The sequence below is a fragment of the Halichoeres trimaculatus genome, unplaced genomic scaffold (genome assembly GCF_033239565.1).
Source record: "Halichoeres trimaculatus isolate MK-OKI-2021-1 unplaced genomic scaffold, fHalTri1.1 fHalTri1_scaffold_11, whole genome shotgun sequence".
Lineage (NCBI taxonomy): Eukaryota > Metazoa > Chordata > Actinopteri > Labriformes > Labridae > Halichoeres > Halichoeres trimaculatus.
The window spans coordinates 22,432,406-22,445,859 of record NW_027437189.1 but is presented as its reverse complement, the minus strand read 5'-3'; the positions used below and the strand labels follow the sequence as shown (position 1 = coordinate 22,445,859).

Genomic DNA, 13,454 nt, shown 5'->3' with positions numbered 1-13,454 from the left:
AAAAATTTTAAGTGTTAACCTCACAAAGTAGTGGTTTTATTTATGTCAATAAATGTCTTGGTTTCGGGTTGAGACATTCGAGGACACTGTACAAGTACACAGAAGCCAGAGGGGGTGTGTGTGTGTGTGTGTGTGTGTGTGTGTGTGTGTGTGTGTGTGTGTGTGTGTGTGTGTGTGTGTGTGTGTGTGTGAGAGAGAGAGAGAAATAGAGTGATAACACATGGCTTTGTATAAAATCACTGCATGACCATCAATACATTCAAAGCTCTGTATAGATATTATCTGAGGAAGATTTCACCAATTCTCTGGCCGTATTTCTTGGTATTGGTTTGCTCCCTAACAAATTACCTCAGTTCCAAATCCTGATAAACACTGCCAAGCCTCATTGAACACTGAACCAATTTAGTTTGTTTGTACAATTGATCAGTATACTGTTACATTTAAAATGCATATGCTGGCTGGATTTTGTAGACCCTGGGTGTATTATAAGCTGGGATCAATATGGCTGTATGAGTGTTTGCGTCTTGGACAGTGTCTTAAGACATATTGGAAATCCATGCTGTAGCGGGGAGTGGCTGTGGTCCGCCACTGTTGATTCGATCTCAGCTGTTAAATCCGCGCAGCCGTGTCATACATACAATTCAGTTCACAGTCTGTGTGAGGAGTGACTCCAAAATTAAAACAAGACCATCAGACAAGAACAGACACAGGGTAGGTGTAGATATTTTAATAGCAATCTTCTACTCAACTTATTCAACATACCAGACAGCCCCTCCCAGGATTACTGTTTACATATGATGATACTTTGACAGGGTTTCTCAAAAATAAAGTACTTAGTAGGTATGGCAGTGTAATTACAGTAACATGTCTGTAATGTATAATACAACTTTAATATAAATAAAACACTGCAGCTGTTCCTTTTCACTGCCTTTTTATCATACAATATCTATACATCCACTCACACTGATATACCCATACACCCACACACTCACACATACAATATTTTCATATCATCATCACACACCAAGTGTCACCCATAACTTGTGACAGTATGTGTTGCCTTATGGTGTTCATATATTTTGTTAAATCTTCCATCTGTGCTTGATTTGGTCTTATTTTATCAGCACTATAATGCAGGGGAAATATTTGCTGAGCTGGTGTTAGTCACTTGAGGGACTGTGTTTTCCCCCCATGATGTGTTGCAAAATATATGCGGCTGTTTGTTCTGAGGTCACTGAAACAATAGAGCTGAAATGTAAAAGATAAATACTGTGTCGGCAGACAGTAGGCGGTATTTTCTCCAGCTCAGTCTTTTTGATGAATGGTTTCCCTTAACACCATTATTGCATTAAAAAACAATTAGACTGAAGGTTTTTGTTATATTGTAGTTCTCACAATGTCAGTTAATATGCAACACATTTAGGTATTTTAGATACTTCAGAGCCACAACGTGCAATTGTTCTGTGCACCTATACTGTACATATTCTGAAAGTCATATTTGCACACAAGGGCATAAATAAACGCAGATGCTCAATGTAAGTGGCTCAAAATCACACAACTCAACTGAATACTTTGAATCTTTGATTTCACTTGATTCACACATCTGTAGTCTGGTGTTATCCCAGGACGTCTGCACATGTGCGTTTGTTTGCATTTGTCATGTATATTTGTCATTTTCCATCTGTGTATGTGCTTAATACTGCATACATAAATGTGTGTACACGTGGATATGTCTTATGGGTGTGTTATTGGTCATTCTCTGTGAATAGGGACCAAAGATTTAGTCAGGATAAATAAGAAAGCCAGAGAAGGTGCTGTACTTGTTTGTGTTCCCGCCGTGGACTTTCCCTCCGTCCAGCTGCACACACACCTCATCGCCCACGTCCAAATGCAGGATCACACTGTTGGAGGCGTAGTCGTAATTCTGATCAGCATCCTGAGCGATAGCGCTGGCTCTTACCTGTCAGCCACGGGGGATAAACGCATTGACAATTAGAACATGGATGAAAGTGAGCAAACACTTGCAAATGTCACAGCAAATTACTCAAAAGCTTCCTGAACAACATCGCCGTTTTTCAACCAAATCCCTCCATCTCAGTGTCCTATTCGTTTCCTTTAGCTCGTTGTTCTTGTAGGAAAAGCCAGGGATCAATTATTAACAACCTTTCGTGAGTATGACATCACCTTTACATTCATGCAGGATTAAGAGATGGATGGGGCTGAGGCCCATGACCCCAGAGGTGGACTGAGAACACATCCACTCTGCCTCATATTGATCAGCAGGGGCAGGGGGCTCGGGGCAAAAGGCCGAGGATGGATATCTGATTGGGTTGTGGAGATAAGCGGACTCACTGGGGACAACAGGTTGTCTATGGGGAAACCAGAAAAGCTGAGGAGCAGCATCACTATCCACACCAGCTATTGACCTGTTGCTTATGATCCTTGACCAGCTCGATATGCATGATATTGAGTGGCTATGCTGCAGCCAGACAGTTTCTCATTTGCATGCTGTGTGTGAGTTTGGTCTTATTGACCCAGCGGCAGTGGATCTTTACTTGTTTGTTAACACATTTAATTGGGTTTACTCATTGTGGACATTTAAATACACATGACTAGATTGGATTACAGTCGGAGGGCAACATGGTTTCTCTGTTAACTGCATTTTTAAGAGGCCCAAAGAAAGAAATATGTGTTTAGGTCTCAGAAAATGTAATAAATCCAACATTCAGAAGCAGATTAGTCTTAATACTAACACACTTGGATACATTCTAGTGGTGACCAGGTACATGGATAGAGTCTTTCAATGCAAAATTGCAGAAAAGTATGTCCATGTTGCAATTTCAAATCTCTCTGAGTTTGTTATATCAATAATTCTGGTGTAGCCGCTCCAATCATCAGACATATGTCAGCCATCAGTGGCCTTGTGTCTGTCTCAGTGTCCATCCACGGTGGGAGCACTCAATCTGTGTCGGCAGCCAGACAAGCCACGCACATTTCCATGACAGCTACAGAATATGATCTGCAACTCAACTACCGTCATGTCATCCCGATCGCTGTGACCCCTTTCTCCCCAACGAGCACGCATCAATTTGAAAACCGTCAATCCCAAAGCAGCAGAGCCTGAATTACTGTAACTGAAAAATTTGCTTCCTGCATCCAGCACCATTTTTTGCTCTTGCCTGAGAACACACACCAGCCACCATCTATCGACCCTGTGTTCAGTTTCCTTAATGATATCTGTAGCCGTCCTTAAATGAGATGCAGGTCGTGGATGCTGCATCCAGTTGGTGACCAGTGGAAAGCACGTCGCCTTTCTCTCCAAACCAGATTGATGAAACGAGCAGGGTGATAGATCTCCTCAGGATCCACAGCTTAACACCACAGTTAAACCGAGCACATCTAGTATTATTCCCCTGCAACAATCAGATTTCAGATTCAGTTGTTCAACGGGGTGGCTATATTTCTCACTGCAGAGCTACTCGGCTTTTCTTACTTTGATCTAAGAGAACTGTGCACTGTCTGCCACACTGTATTGAAAAAGTTTAACAAAAACTAGAAGGAAAAACACAAGTTCAGCAGAGGATTATGCTGAAAAAAGATATGTCAGATATGGTGATTTGCTGTAGTAAAACATTTTAGCATTAATGCCACTTATGACGTGTATGTTTATATTTGTTTTACCAGCCTTTTAGAAATTATTAGCCTTTAAAGTAAAGGCTTGCCTCTTTTCCAGGTTGCTCAATTAGCTTAGTTAAACATAATCTCACCTTTATTGGGCTCTCAAAAGACCATCTCTCAAGTAACGACAACAATCCATTGTCATCTGTAAAGGTTATATTGTTGTTCTGGTTGACATGTGTCGTGACAGCCAATATCACATTTGCATCTTTGGCTGCTGCTGACATTGATGCTGTTGTTGTGACTTCCTATCGACACCAGGCATATGTCATCCTGCTCATTATTTTGACCAAACAGAGGGAGAACCCCCCCACCCCCTACACCCTACCCCTTTAGGCTTCTTCAGATCTCATGACTTAATGCATGGAAGTGCAAGTTGAGGTTTGTACAAGTGAATTGTATTCATCACTCAGCTGGAAGAGTGTTTTGCCAATATATGATGTATGAATTGGTGCTTCAGCTGATGTCCCTGTACGTGGAGGAATAATACAAGCCATCCATTAATGCAGATGGCAGACAGAGAGGCATGAGGAGAGCTGTGGTGGGATTAAGATGGGAAGCCGACGGAGGAGATGGATACGGCTTGAGGACACAGACTGATCCGTGTGAACCAGGCAGCACGCTGAGCTGATCCTGGAGCTGGAAGGGGTTGTGAGCCGTGAGGCACATTGGGCCCCCAGGGTTTTGCTTGTGGCCATCTCTGTCTCTGCCTAGCCCTTTCATTATAGGGCCTCCAGCAAACACACCTGGGAGCAGAGGGGGCCACAGGCGAGGAGTTGGGAGGGGAGGCTGTGGCGGGGAGCAGCTGCGGTGTCATTTTCTATACAAGTGGAGCTGCAGTGCCAAAGACAGACAAGGATAGACAAAAAGAATGAAGGGAGGGATGGAGAGAAAGAGAAAAAAAAAAAACAAGGGCCCGAGGGTTGAAGATAGGGGGGTGGGAGGGCAGGGATAGGAAAAGGGGGGGGCTAGAGTAACAGACTGATCAAGCGAGGCTATTTTGTGAGACCGGGGAGATGTGGGGGTATATGAAGTCTTGTTTTTATCCGTGGTGCTGTGCTCCACTGGTAATAAAAGTGACAGGATTCATTCACTGTGATATACTGACCTCTTAGAGCGGAGACAATAGAAAAGTAGCTGTTAAACTTACCTAAGGGACTCCAGCACATGGCAGGAGTGCAGGGGACCGGTTGGGGATGGGAGGAGGGGGGCATGTTGTGGAAATAGAATATTTATTGAATAGGCTTTCCCCTCTCCTCTGGGAGCCTGGGGATTACATGGTGACAAGCGGCTGTGGCATTGGACCGTACCTTGGATTGCTATTACCTGCCACTCCGAATTCCAGTGTGCAGTCTCCACTATAATCCTAAAACCTGCACGCAGTATGAAAGAAGCCAACTCTTTAGATCACTCATTTTGAGAAGCTAAATATGATGTATCACTTAGATCTCTAAATTACTTAAAAGAAAACATCAAACACGGCTTAATAAAACAAAATCTGCATTATGTGTCTTTCCTGACCCTCGCTCTGAGATTAATTATATTCCACCTGTAGCATATCTGCGTCTCTGTTCTGGGGGAGTTAATCCAGGTAGCGGTCATTATGGCAAGTGATGACATTTTAACACTTCTCTGTGAAATAACCTGACCTTTAACTAAGCTATTATAAGGTTCTATGATGGGATAAAAAAAACAGGAGGGTTTTTACAGGAGCGGGGCTGGTATCTAATGCATTTGGTGTTGAGGATATTTAAAACATAAGTGCCATGCAGTATGGGGTTTTAAATTTGAAGGGGAGCAGATGGCATTCTGGGTAATAAGTAGAACAAAGTTCTGTCTTATAAAGGACTATTGTTCATCACAGTAAAAGCATCCCAGAATTAGCATTAGACTGTGTTCATAACATCTGGTACCAAGCTGGAATGATAAGCAGCCAGCAGGTAATATAACCTTAATGGTGAATTAGCATTAGAGGTTAAAAATTACAACTGTTAATTGAGCAATCTAAATTATTCTTCAGTAGTAAAGTATCACAGAAAAACAATAAAGCATCTATCATCTGACCAGGCTGGAGCAAACATCCCCATCACATGTTGTAATAGTACTGTAAGTCAATTACAAACAGGGGAGCAACTGAAGTGTGACCCTCCTTCAATCACAAATCCCCTTGCCTCTGAAATCCTGTCATGCTGCAATGATTTGTGAAAGTTAGATTGAGGTGTGAGCAGGTGGGCTTTACAGGGTAGGGATTTAGTGGAGGTAATAGGTATCGGATCTATAGGAATCCCATGGAACCCCTGCCACAGTCAGCACATCCTCCTGAGATCCTGGCCTTGCTTTACACCATCCTCATGTCACATTTCACAAGTCAGTGCATCAGAGCGAACATTGTTCCTATTACAGCACAGGAAAGCAAAGACGTCTTATTTACATCGTAACCCTCCTGATGAAAATATCAGCGATTAGAGCTGATTTACCTTCTCTAACTACCCTCTCAGCCTCTGTCTGTATTTGGAGCATAAACACACTTTCTGAAAACAGTTTTCTCAGTTTTTGTCCTCGGCCTTGATCACTTGTCAAGCTGAGACGCGTGGAGTGGGCGTCCATTGGTCATCGCACTCCGATCTCATCCTGGCCTTCACCAGCAGCCTCCCCGATGCCTCGTCTACCAGCCCACTGTCTCCACAACTCCATTAAGTCATCTATCTTCCTCTGCTCCACCCCTGATCTTCACATCAACTCACTTCTCATGCAACCCCCACCACCACCACCACCACCCTCACTGTCTCTGAGTGAATGTCCCTGCATGTCCCTGTCATGTCAAGTCTCAGGCATTTCATTCATTCTCATCCAATCTGTCTGAAATCTGAATCTGTTGAAGGAGCTGCCTGACAAACTCAAGATTATAAATCTGTTAAGGTGTAAAAGTTATAACCCTCGCAGAAAGGAGTTAGAAAATTTGTGGGTATTGCAATCCTGCTTTTTGGTTTGTTTGTCTGGATTATAAAAACCCAGTGGGCCGACAAACTATCCAATAAAGCCTGGGCCTACGGCAATGGCAAAACAGGTTGTTTGATTCTACATTCAGTAATGCAACCTTTTCAGATATAGTGCTCATTTGCTAAACCCTCACCACTGACTGACAGGCAAAGTGCTTGTCTGCCTCAGGGCTTCAGTAACTCCAAACATGATCAGGCATTCTGCAGCTCCTCATTTACACCTCACTTTTATCTCGCAGCAGCTCGGTCTGGATAGGAACCTGTTGGGTGAGAGGTCCATTTAACAGAAGATTTTAAGAGGCCGCCTGTCGGTGTCAAATGGACCCGGGTGATGTTAAATGATTGAGTTGAGTGAAAAGATAATTAATGGAGAATCAATGGACGAGCTGGGGAGGGGTTTAGACTGGAAAGTATAGCGGGGGGTTCAGGGATCCTATCTAAGATGTATAAATTTTTTAGCAGGCTACGATGACTGGAATGACAATATAGGACATACAGAGGCAGCCTCACTCTTTATTTCTACCAAGGTGTATATGATGAAACGAAATGAAATTACTATGCACATGAAGTTTTACATGTCACCCTGTTTAAATTATTTAGTGAAAATGTTGTATTTATAGCTGTTGCACTGAACCAAACAGTATGTTTGAGCCTGTGTGCCCTTATTAAAACAGTCCTTGCACACTCCAGGTCTGAGGCAGCGGTCTGATAAGACAGTATTTGCATTTGGAGTCCTTGATGAATGAATGAATGTAAAAAGCAACTTGCAGAATGTTTCCTGAATTTGGAGTCCTCAGATGAAATCCATGTGATTCATCCCACCTCTCCCCTCCCTCCTCCTCTCCCCCAACCCATCAGCCCCTCTGTCTTTAATTAGTGTCTGGGGAATGAGGGAGTGGATGAGTGGACTGTCAATTTTACATTCATTATTTATTTAGTTGAGGTGTAAACTGACTGGCCCGCGTACTGACAGACATGTCTCCGGTGCTCTTTTGCACTTCTGTTTAGGCGATAATCAAGCTCTGTGTATGATACTTACTAATTAGACTGTTCCTTTTGGTGACGGCGGCTGCATTCTGCCACTTGTCATTTAGCCGGAGTACATGTGGGAATGCAAATATCTGTGGCTGTGATTTGAGACGGTATAGCATGAATTCCCCTTAATGAGGAGAAAGATTTCTGTTTCATTCTTGGGCTGTTTGTAGCTGCTTGCTAAAGTGGAATGTGCTCTGAATGTGAAGAGCTCAATGTTACAGAGGTGAATGTGAGTCAATGGTAACAGGATGGTCAACAGATAGAAAAAATCTGTCGCATGGTCGTGTGTGTGCATACATACAAACACATATAGATCTCCCATTGTATGCACTCATTCATCGGTGCACACACTGGTGCACACACCCAGAGGCGGAGCACAAAATTCTTGTCCTCTTGCACAGACATGTCTGATGGTCCACTCAGGGAACTCATAGGTCCCATCTCAAGTGAGGGCCCTGTGCATTTCTTTCTCGTTCACTTCCTTCACACACCCACACCCACACACACACACACGCAGAGAAATACATTTACTAACCAGTCCGTTCTTCTTGAGATCCGCCCACATACTGGTCCCGTCCCCGCCTCTCATCAGAACATGGTAGGTGAAGAAGTAGATGCCAGGCAGAGGACAGGTGAACTTGCCGGTACTGGGCTCATAGTAGTTCCCCACATTGGTCACCACGTCATCGAACTTCAGTATCTCACTCCCCTCATGCTGCTTACGTAGCCCAGCATAAAAGGCAATTTTAGGCGTGTACAGTGACGGAGAATAGCCGCCAGGACCTGGACCTGGGGGCCCCTGTGGCCCTGGTTTACCTGGCTCTCCAGGGGGTCCTCGTTCTCCTTGAGGGCCAGGGATCCCAGGAGGCCCTCTCAGCCCTGACTTAATCTTCTTCCCGGAGTAATCCTGGGGTGGTGGAGACACAGCTGTCAGTTCCTGGCCAGGCTGACCTGTGGCATAAGGGTCACATACCATCCTGCAGCTTCCAAGCATTTCATAATGGCTCCCCGCATCGCTGGTGCTCCTCCCTTTGGTTGTGTGAACCAGCAAGGGAATCGCCACCAGCAATATCAGAACCATGGCCACACCAACAGCAGCTCCAATGACACGTTTCCTGCGGCTGAGCCGTGAGGCGGCCAGCGTCAGGAAGTCCTCTTCCCCCTTTGCTGGAATTGTGCCGGCCAGGTTGAAGCCTCTCAGAGAACCAGTACAGGATGAAAAGAAGAAAAAAGGGAGGTCGGGTGGTTTCGGGGCAGACAGCCAGAAGAAAAAACCTGGATAAAAGGATCCTATAGAAATCACAACGATGCCCAAGGGTCTTGAAACCAGTTATTTTAAAGTCTGAGGTTAAGCAGATAAGTATGTCACACCACAGTGCTTAGGAGAATAACTACAAAAAGATGCATCCATCAGATTTGTGGTGACACACACAAAAAAATCATAATTTATCAAATGAAGTCTTGTTAATCTTTGTAGACCTCCCCTGCTGTCCTCCAGTTTAGTTAAGTTTTCAGCATCAGACCGACACCATGACTGGCACTGAGAGGTTTGTTGTGAAAGGAAAGCTTACTAAAAGAGCACTGAGGGAAAGAGCTTGTGCTAAATTCAGCTCATTGAGGAGGACGCAGAGCCTTTTTGTTGTCTTGGATGAAGTCTGATATGCAAAGAAATCTTCTTTCACAGTCTCTCTACAGAACAGTGAGTTTTACTTCACCGGAGGTCTTGCTGAATGTCATGACTGCAAGTTACAAAAGTTCACAGCAGATCGTTTCCTGACATGAGCACATTAAGACTTCCACTATTGTCCCGTTTCCACAGTCCACATTACAGTGAGGTCCTCTAGAAACCAGTGGTACTTTGTTAAACCTTCCAATAGATTCCTCCTGTGGCTATATCTGCATCTGCAAAGTGTAAAGAGCAAACAGACCTGATGTTTATTTGTCCTTGTTTATCACAGATTTATCATTAAATTCAGTTTACCTGCATTATTTAAAGTTTTAAATGATCGATATGTGGTTGTGAATATTTTTATCGTTTAATAATGATTTACTATTTCTGTTTTTTACCAACGTATGGCATAAAATAATTATTTCTTCTTAAACACGTGTTTCAGGCTAACTGAATAAGATATTTCTTTTGAAAGCGCTACGATCGCACCGAATTTGAAACTTTACAATAAAAGGAGAAACGGAGAAATAACTCACCATCTGCTCGACAAAATCCAAAATCATTTCTGCAGCACAAAATACTCTGAGCGTCGCTTCAGTCCCCGTCCCATCAAAATAATTTAAGGACTTTGGACCGCTGGAGTGCCAAATGAATAGCTGGAGAGCCGACGGGCGCGCAGGAGATGCTGGGAAAGTGATGAGAGTTTCTTAATCAGCGCTTAATCCCCTCTCTTCTTTCCAGGTAACAAACGCAGACTAAGTGCCGCCAATTCTAGAGGAAAAGAAGCCAGGAAAAAAAATACCTGTTTAAACACTTTTTTGACGCGGTTCCATGTGAGTGGACGCGCGGAAATCTGACGCTCCCATGCAGAGTGGCTGTCCACTGTATCCCTTTACGCAGCGTTTGGTCCATGGGCAGTCCTCGTCGACACCTGTTAGATCTCTCTGTCTCTCTCCCTCCCTCTCTCCCTCTCTGTCTCTCTCTCTCTCTCTCTCTCCTTTACATCACACCAGCATTTTTCTCTCTTCTGTTTCCACTAAAAAAACTAGAGCCACAGCCAAATTGTTAATGAATAACAATTTATTTTGGGCAATTCTTCATACTTTATTCTTTGTCTTTCATTTAATAAATAAAAATATGAGTTAGTTTTACTTTGTGGTGTAATCTGCAGCCAGAATAAAACGATAGGCTAATTGTATTCTGTTGTGCACTGACTGATTGTGAAGTAAACCAGAACGCTGCCTCCCATCTGCGTCTCGTTAGCCTGACATTCACCTGTTGTTAGGGCCAAACTCTATGCAGGCGAAATGTTTGATAAAGTGTTGCAAAATGTAGGCAGATGTTTTCATCTTGTGTCTGCCGGGAGAAGGGAGGACAGAGGAGGGTGACTAAGTAAAAGCTGCCTCAGCGTGATGTGTGAGGAATGGAGAGGAGACACTAAATGTTCCCCAGACCATTGTCTGTGTGTGTGTGACTCGCATCCCACAGCTTTAAAGCCTCATTAGTGAGACACCCTACCACACACATTGTGTTGCCATTCTACCCTCACCTAAACCCTTGCAAACAAACACATATACAATACATACACGCATATACACACATAGACATATGCAGGTATTTACAAAGAGATTTTTCACCATTAAAAAAAGGAAGGGGCATGTTTTCTATTCTTGATTTCTCCTTGTTTTCTATTTGTATCGCTGCAAAGGATGTAGGGTTGAAATGTGATGCCATGTAGGCCCAGTTGTTCCAATATTTTCGTCACATTCACTTTCCATTTAAGACACATCTTTAGATCATATCATCATTTCCTCTGAGCCTCGTGTCATCTGTCTGACAGGCAAACTCGCAAATCTGAGTCTTTAAAGTTTAATGGTGGAAGCATTGGCAGAAAGGGGAATAGGTCTACATACAGTATTGATGACTCCCTTTTCATCAACCACCAACCTCTTCGACCTCTGTCTCCTCAGATGTGATGACCACTGTCTGGAAATGTAAGGGATCACCTGACCTGATCCCTCCAGACACAGAGCGGAGGATAAACGCAGAGTTTTGAGTTGGTTTTCCCAGGGATGGGTTGGATTTAGTGGGAAATTGAGGTGGAGGGCCGGATATATTTCCACTGGGAAATGCCGGTTTAGCCAGAAAGCCAAGAGACAAGTTAAATGCTGTGTCAGTCCCGGTTTGCGGGTCAGTCAGTCTGGCCCGCTAAAACAGTGCTCAGAGGTCCTGAGCAGCAGCATGAGGTAGATAATCATTGCCAACAGTCTGAGGCAATATGCTCAGGATTGGATTTTTAAAGCCTGTTAAAATATTACTGAGGTGATTAATATTGAAATATGTGCATGTCCTCAGCTGTCTGTCTCCCTCAATCTCCATTCTCTTCTTCATTTACTCCTGTTAGTATTCACACTAACCCAAAATATCACTATGATGATGACATATTGAGATATCTTTTTTTTTTTTACCCCATGAGATTGCTTTATCATGTCACCTGCTTGGACTGTCTCTGCTGCAACCAAGAAGAGGGGAAGCACCATAGGAGAATCGTTCCATGGCTGTTTGAGTTATTAGTTTGTTTAATTATTAATTTCATATATTATGCTACACCGAGAATAAATCTCTACCTTTTGTGCACCGTGCATAATTCCAGCTCTGCATTTTCTCTCCCCTGCTCAGTGTAAACAAGAGAGGAGCAGGAACTTATTTATGGCTACATTACTCATGTTATATTTCTCTGCTGTTATTGCTCATTTGTCTACATTGTCCGTTATAGATATACTAATTCCTCAGTGAAACCACTAACCCCCAGGTTTTTGTTTTTTTTTAACTCTGTGCGCTTCATTTGTAAAACACACATAGTGCAAAACAAGCCAGCCTTGCAGGCTGAGTGGTAAGTGGTGCAACAATCTCAGCTATTTCAGTCTCTGAAATGTATCACATATCATATATATGTGACATATTGTGTTTTGTTTTGAGATGGTCTTACTGTCACACACACACACACACACACACAACACATCAGCGCAGAGTGTGACCAATACATACTGAGCATCAGCTCTGAGGGATGATGACATATCGTCCCCAAGAGGCACGTAGCTGCTGCTGGAGGGCCGTCAATCCCCAGGGAGAGCTGCTCACGTCTTCTACAGTCACCGCTGACAGGAATCCAGCCATCAAGCTCCCATTCTTCAACATGTAGATTACTACAACTGTAAATCAATTTAGAGGTCATTAGGGGTGTAAAGAGACGATTTGGGGACATGAGTGAAACCAGGATATTGAACACAACTACAAATGTTAAATTGGGAGAACTGAATTTCCAGAAATTTAGAGTCATTTCTAGAGAAACTGAACACTCTGTTGTCCTCAATTCAACCCTAAAAGCTTCCATTAGCACGTAATGCCATGAAATTGAGGTTTTGCATTAAAATATGTCACATTTTTTTGGAAAAGACGAATGTAAAGATGGTTTATTCAAACTCATTTATCTATTTGCAATATCTTGCTTGCATTCTGATGTTAACATCCCCCATACTTACCTGTGCTATGCGTGTTTGTTCACCATCCAGTCAGTGTGGATCTGCAGGCAGAGTACACAGTTGTGGATGTGTCTACATCCTCGCGTTGTGCTGTTTCATTAGGCTTTGATTATAGGCCCTGATGCAGAGTGACAGTGTGCAGATTGAGTTGCACAGCCACTCTAATTCTCTCTATTAATAACAAGCCTCCACACTGCTGTCCTGAACCACATTTATTAATCACAATTTGTCATCTGTCCGATTGCTCCACCTCTCCTTCTCCTTTCCTCTTGCCCTCCCTCTTGCTGTGTTTCTCCTCCCACCCTCCCTCCCAGCAGGGCCAGTTATCCCCTGCACCTCCTCCCCCACCTCCACCTCTCGCTCCCGCTCACCCCCGGCTCCTCTGCTCGCCTTCAGCTCAGAGACATGGTCCAGCATACAGAGGGATGATCTTGCTCTCCTCTCCTGCTCGCTCACTTTAACTGCACTCTGGAAGGAGTTGGATTAATCAAAAGCTCTCCAGCTCTAATTGCCCAGATAACAGCCAACAAC

The 13,454-nt window shown here is 43.6% G+C and overlaps 1 protein-coding gene across 2 annotated transcripts; it reads right to left on the bottom strand.

Moving 5' to 3' along the window:
- Window positions 1-773: 773 nt before the first annotated feature.
- Window positions 774-12,587, bottom strand: c1ql4a (complement component 1, q subcomponent-like 4). Of its 2 annotated transcripts, none has more exons than XM_074681515.1 (4): window positions 12,430-12,587; window positions 9,918-10,152; window positions 8,248-9,614; window positions 774-1,960 (listed from the first exon to the last, which is right to left on the bottom strand). In XM_074681515.1, the coding sequence occupies exons 3-4, from the start codon at window positions 8,791-8,793 to the stop codon at window positions 1,781-1,783; spliced, it is 726 nt and encodes a 241-aa protein (XP_074537616.1). In that variant the 5' UTR covers window positions 8,794-9,614; window positions 9,918-10,152; window positions 12,430-12,587; the 3' UTR covers window positions 774-1,780. The 2 variants fall into 2 exon arrangements, with proteins under 2 accessions (XP_074537616.1, XP_074537617.1); XM_074681516.1 differs by lacking the exon at window positions 12,430-12,587 and adding an exon at window positions 10,184-10,285 and having other exon boundaries at window positions 9,918-10,066.
- Between the last annotated feature and the right edge of the window lie 867 nt (window positions 12,588-13,454).

Coding starts and splice junctions, on each gene's coding strand:
- c1ql4a (XM_074681515.1), bottom strand. CDS start 8,793: ATGGTTCTGATATTGCTGGTGGCGATTCCCTTGCTGGTTCACACAACC. Junction 1,961..8,247: donor ATCTCAAGAAGAACGGACTG/GTTAGTAAATGT, acceptor CGTGGCTGACAG/GTAAGAGCCAGCGCTATCGC.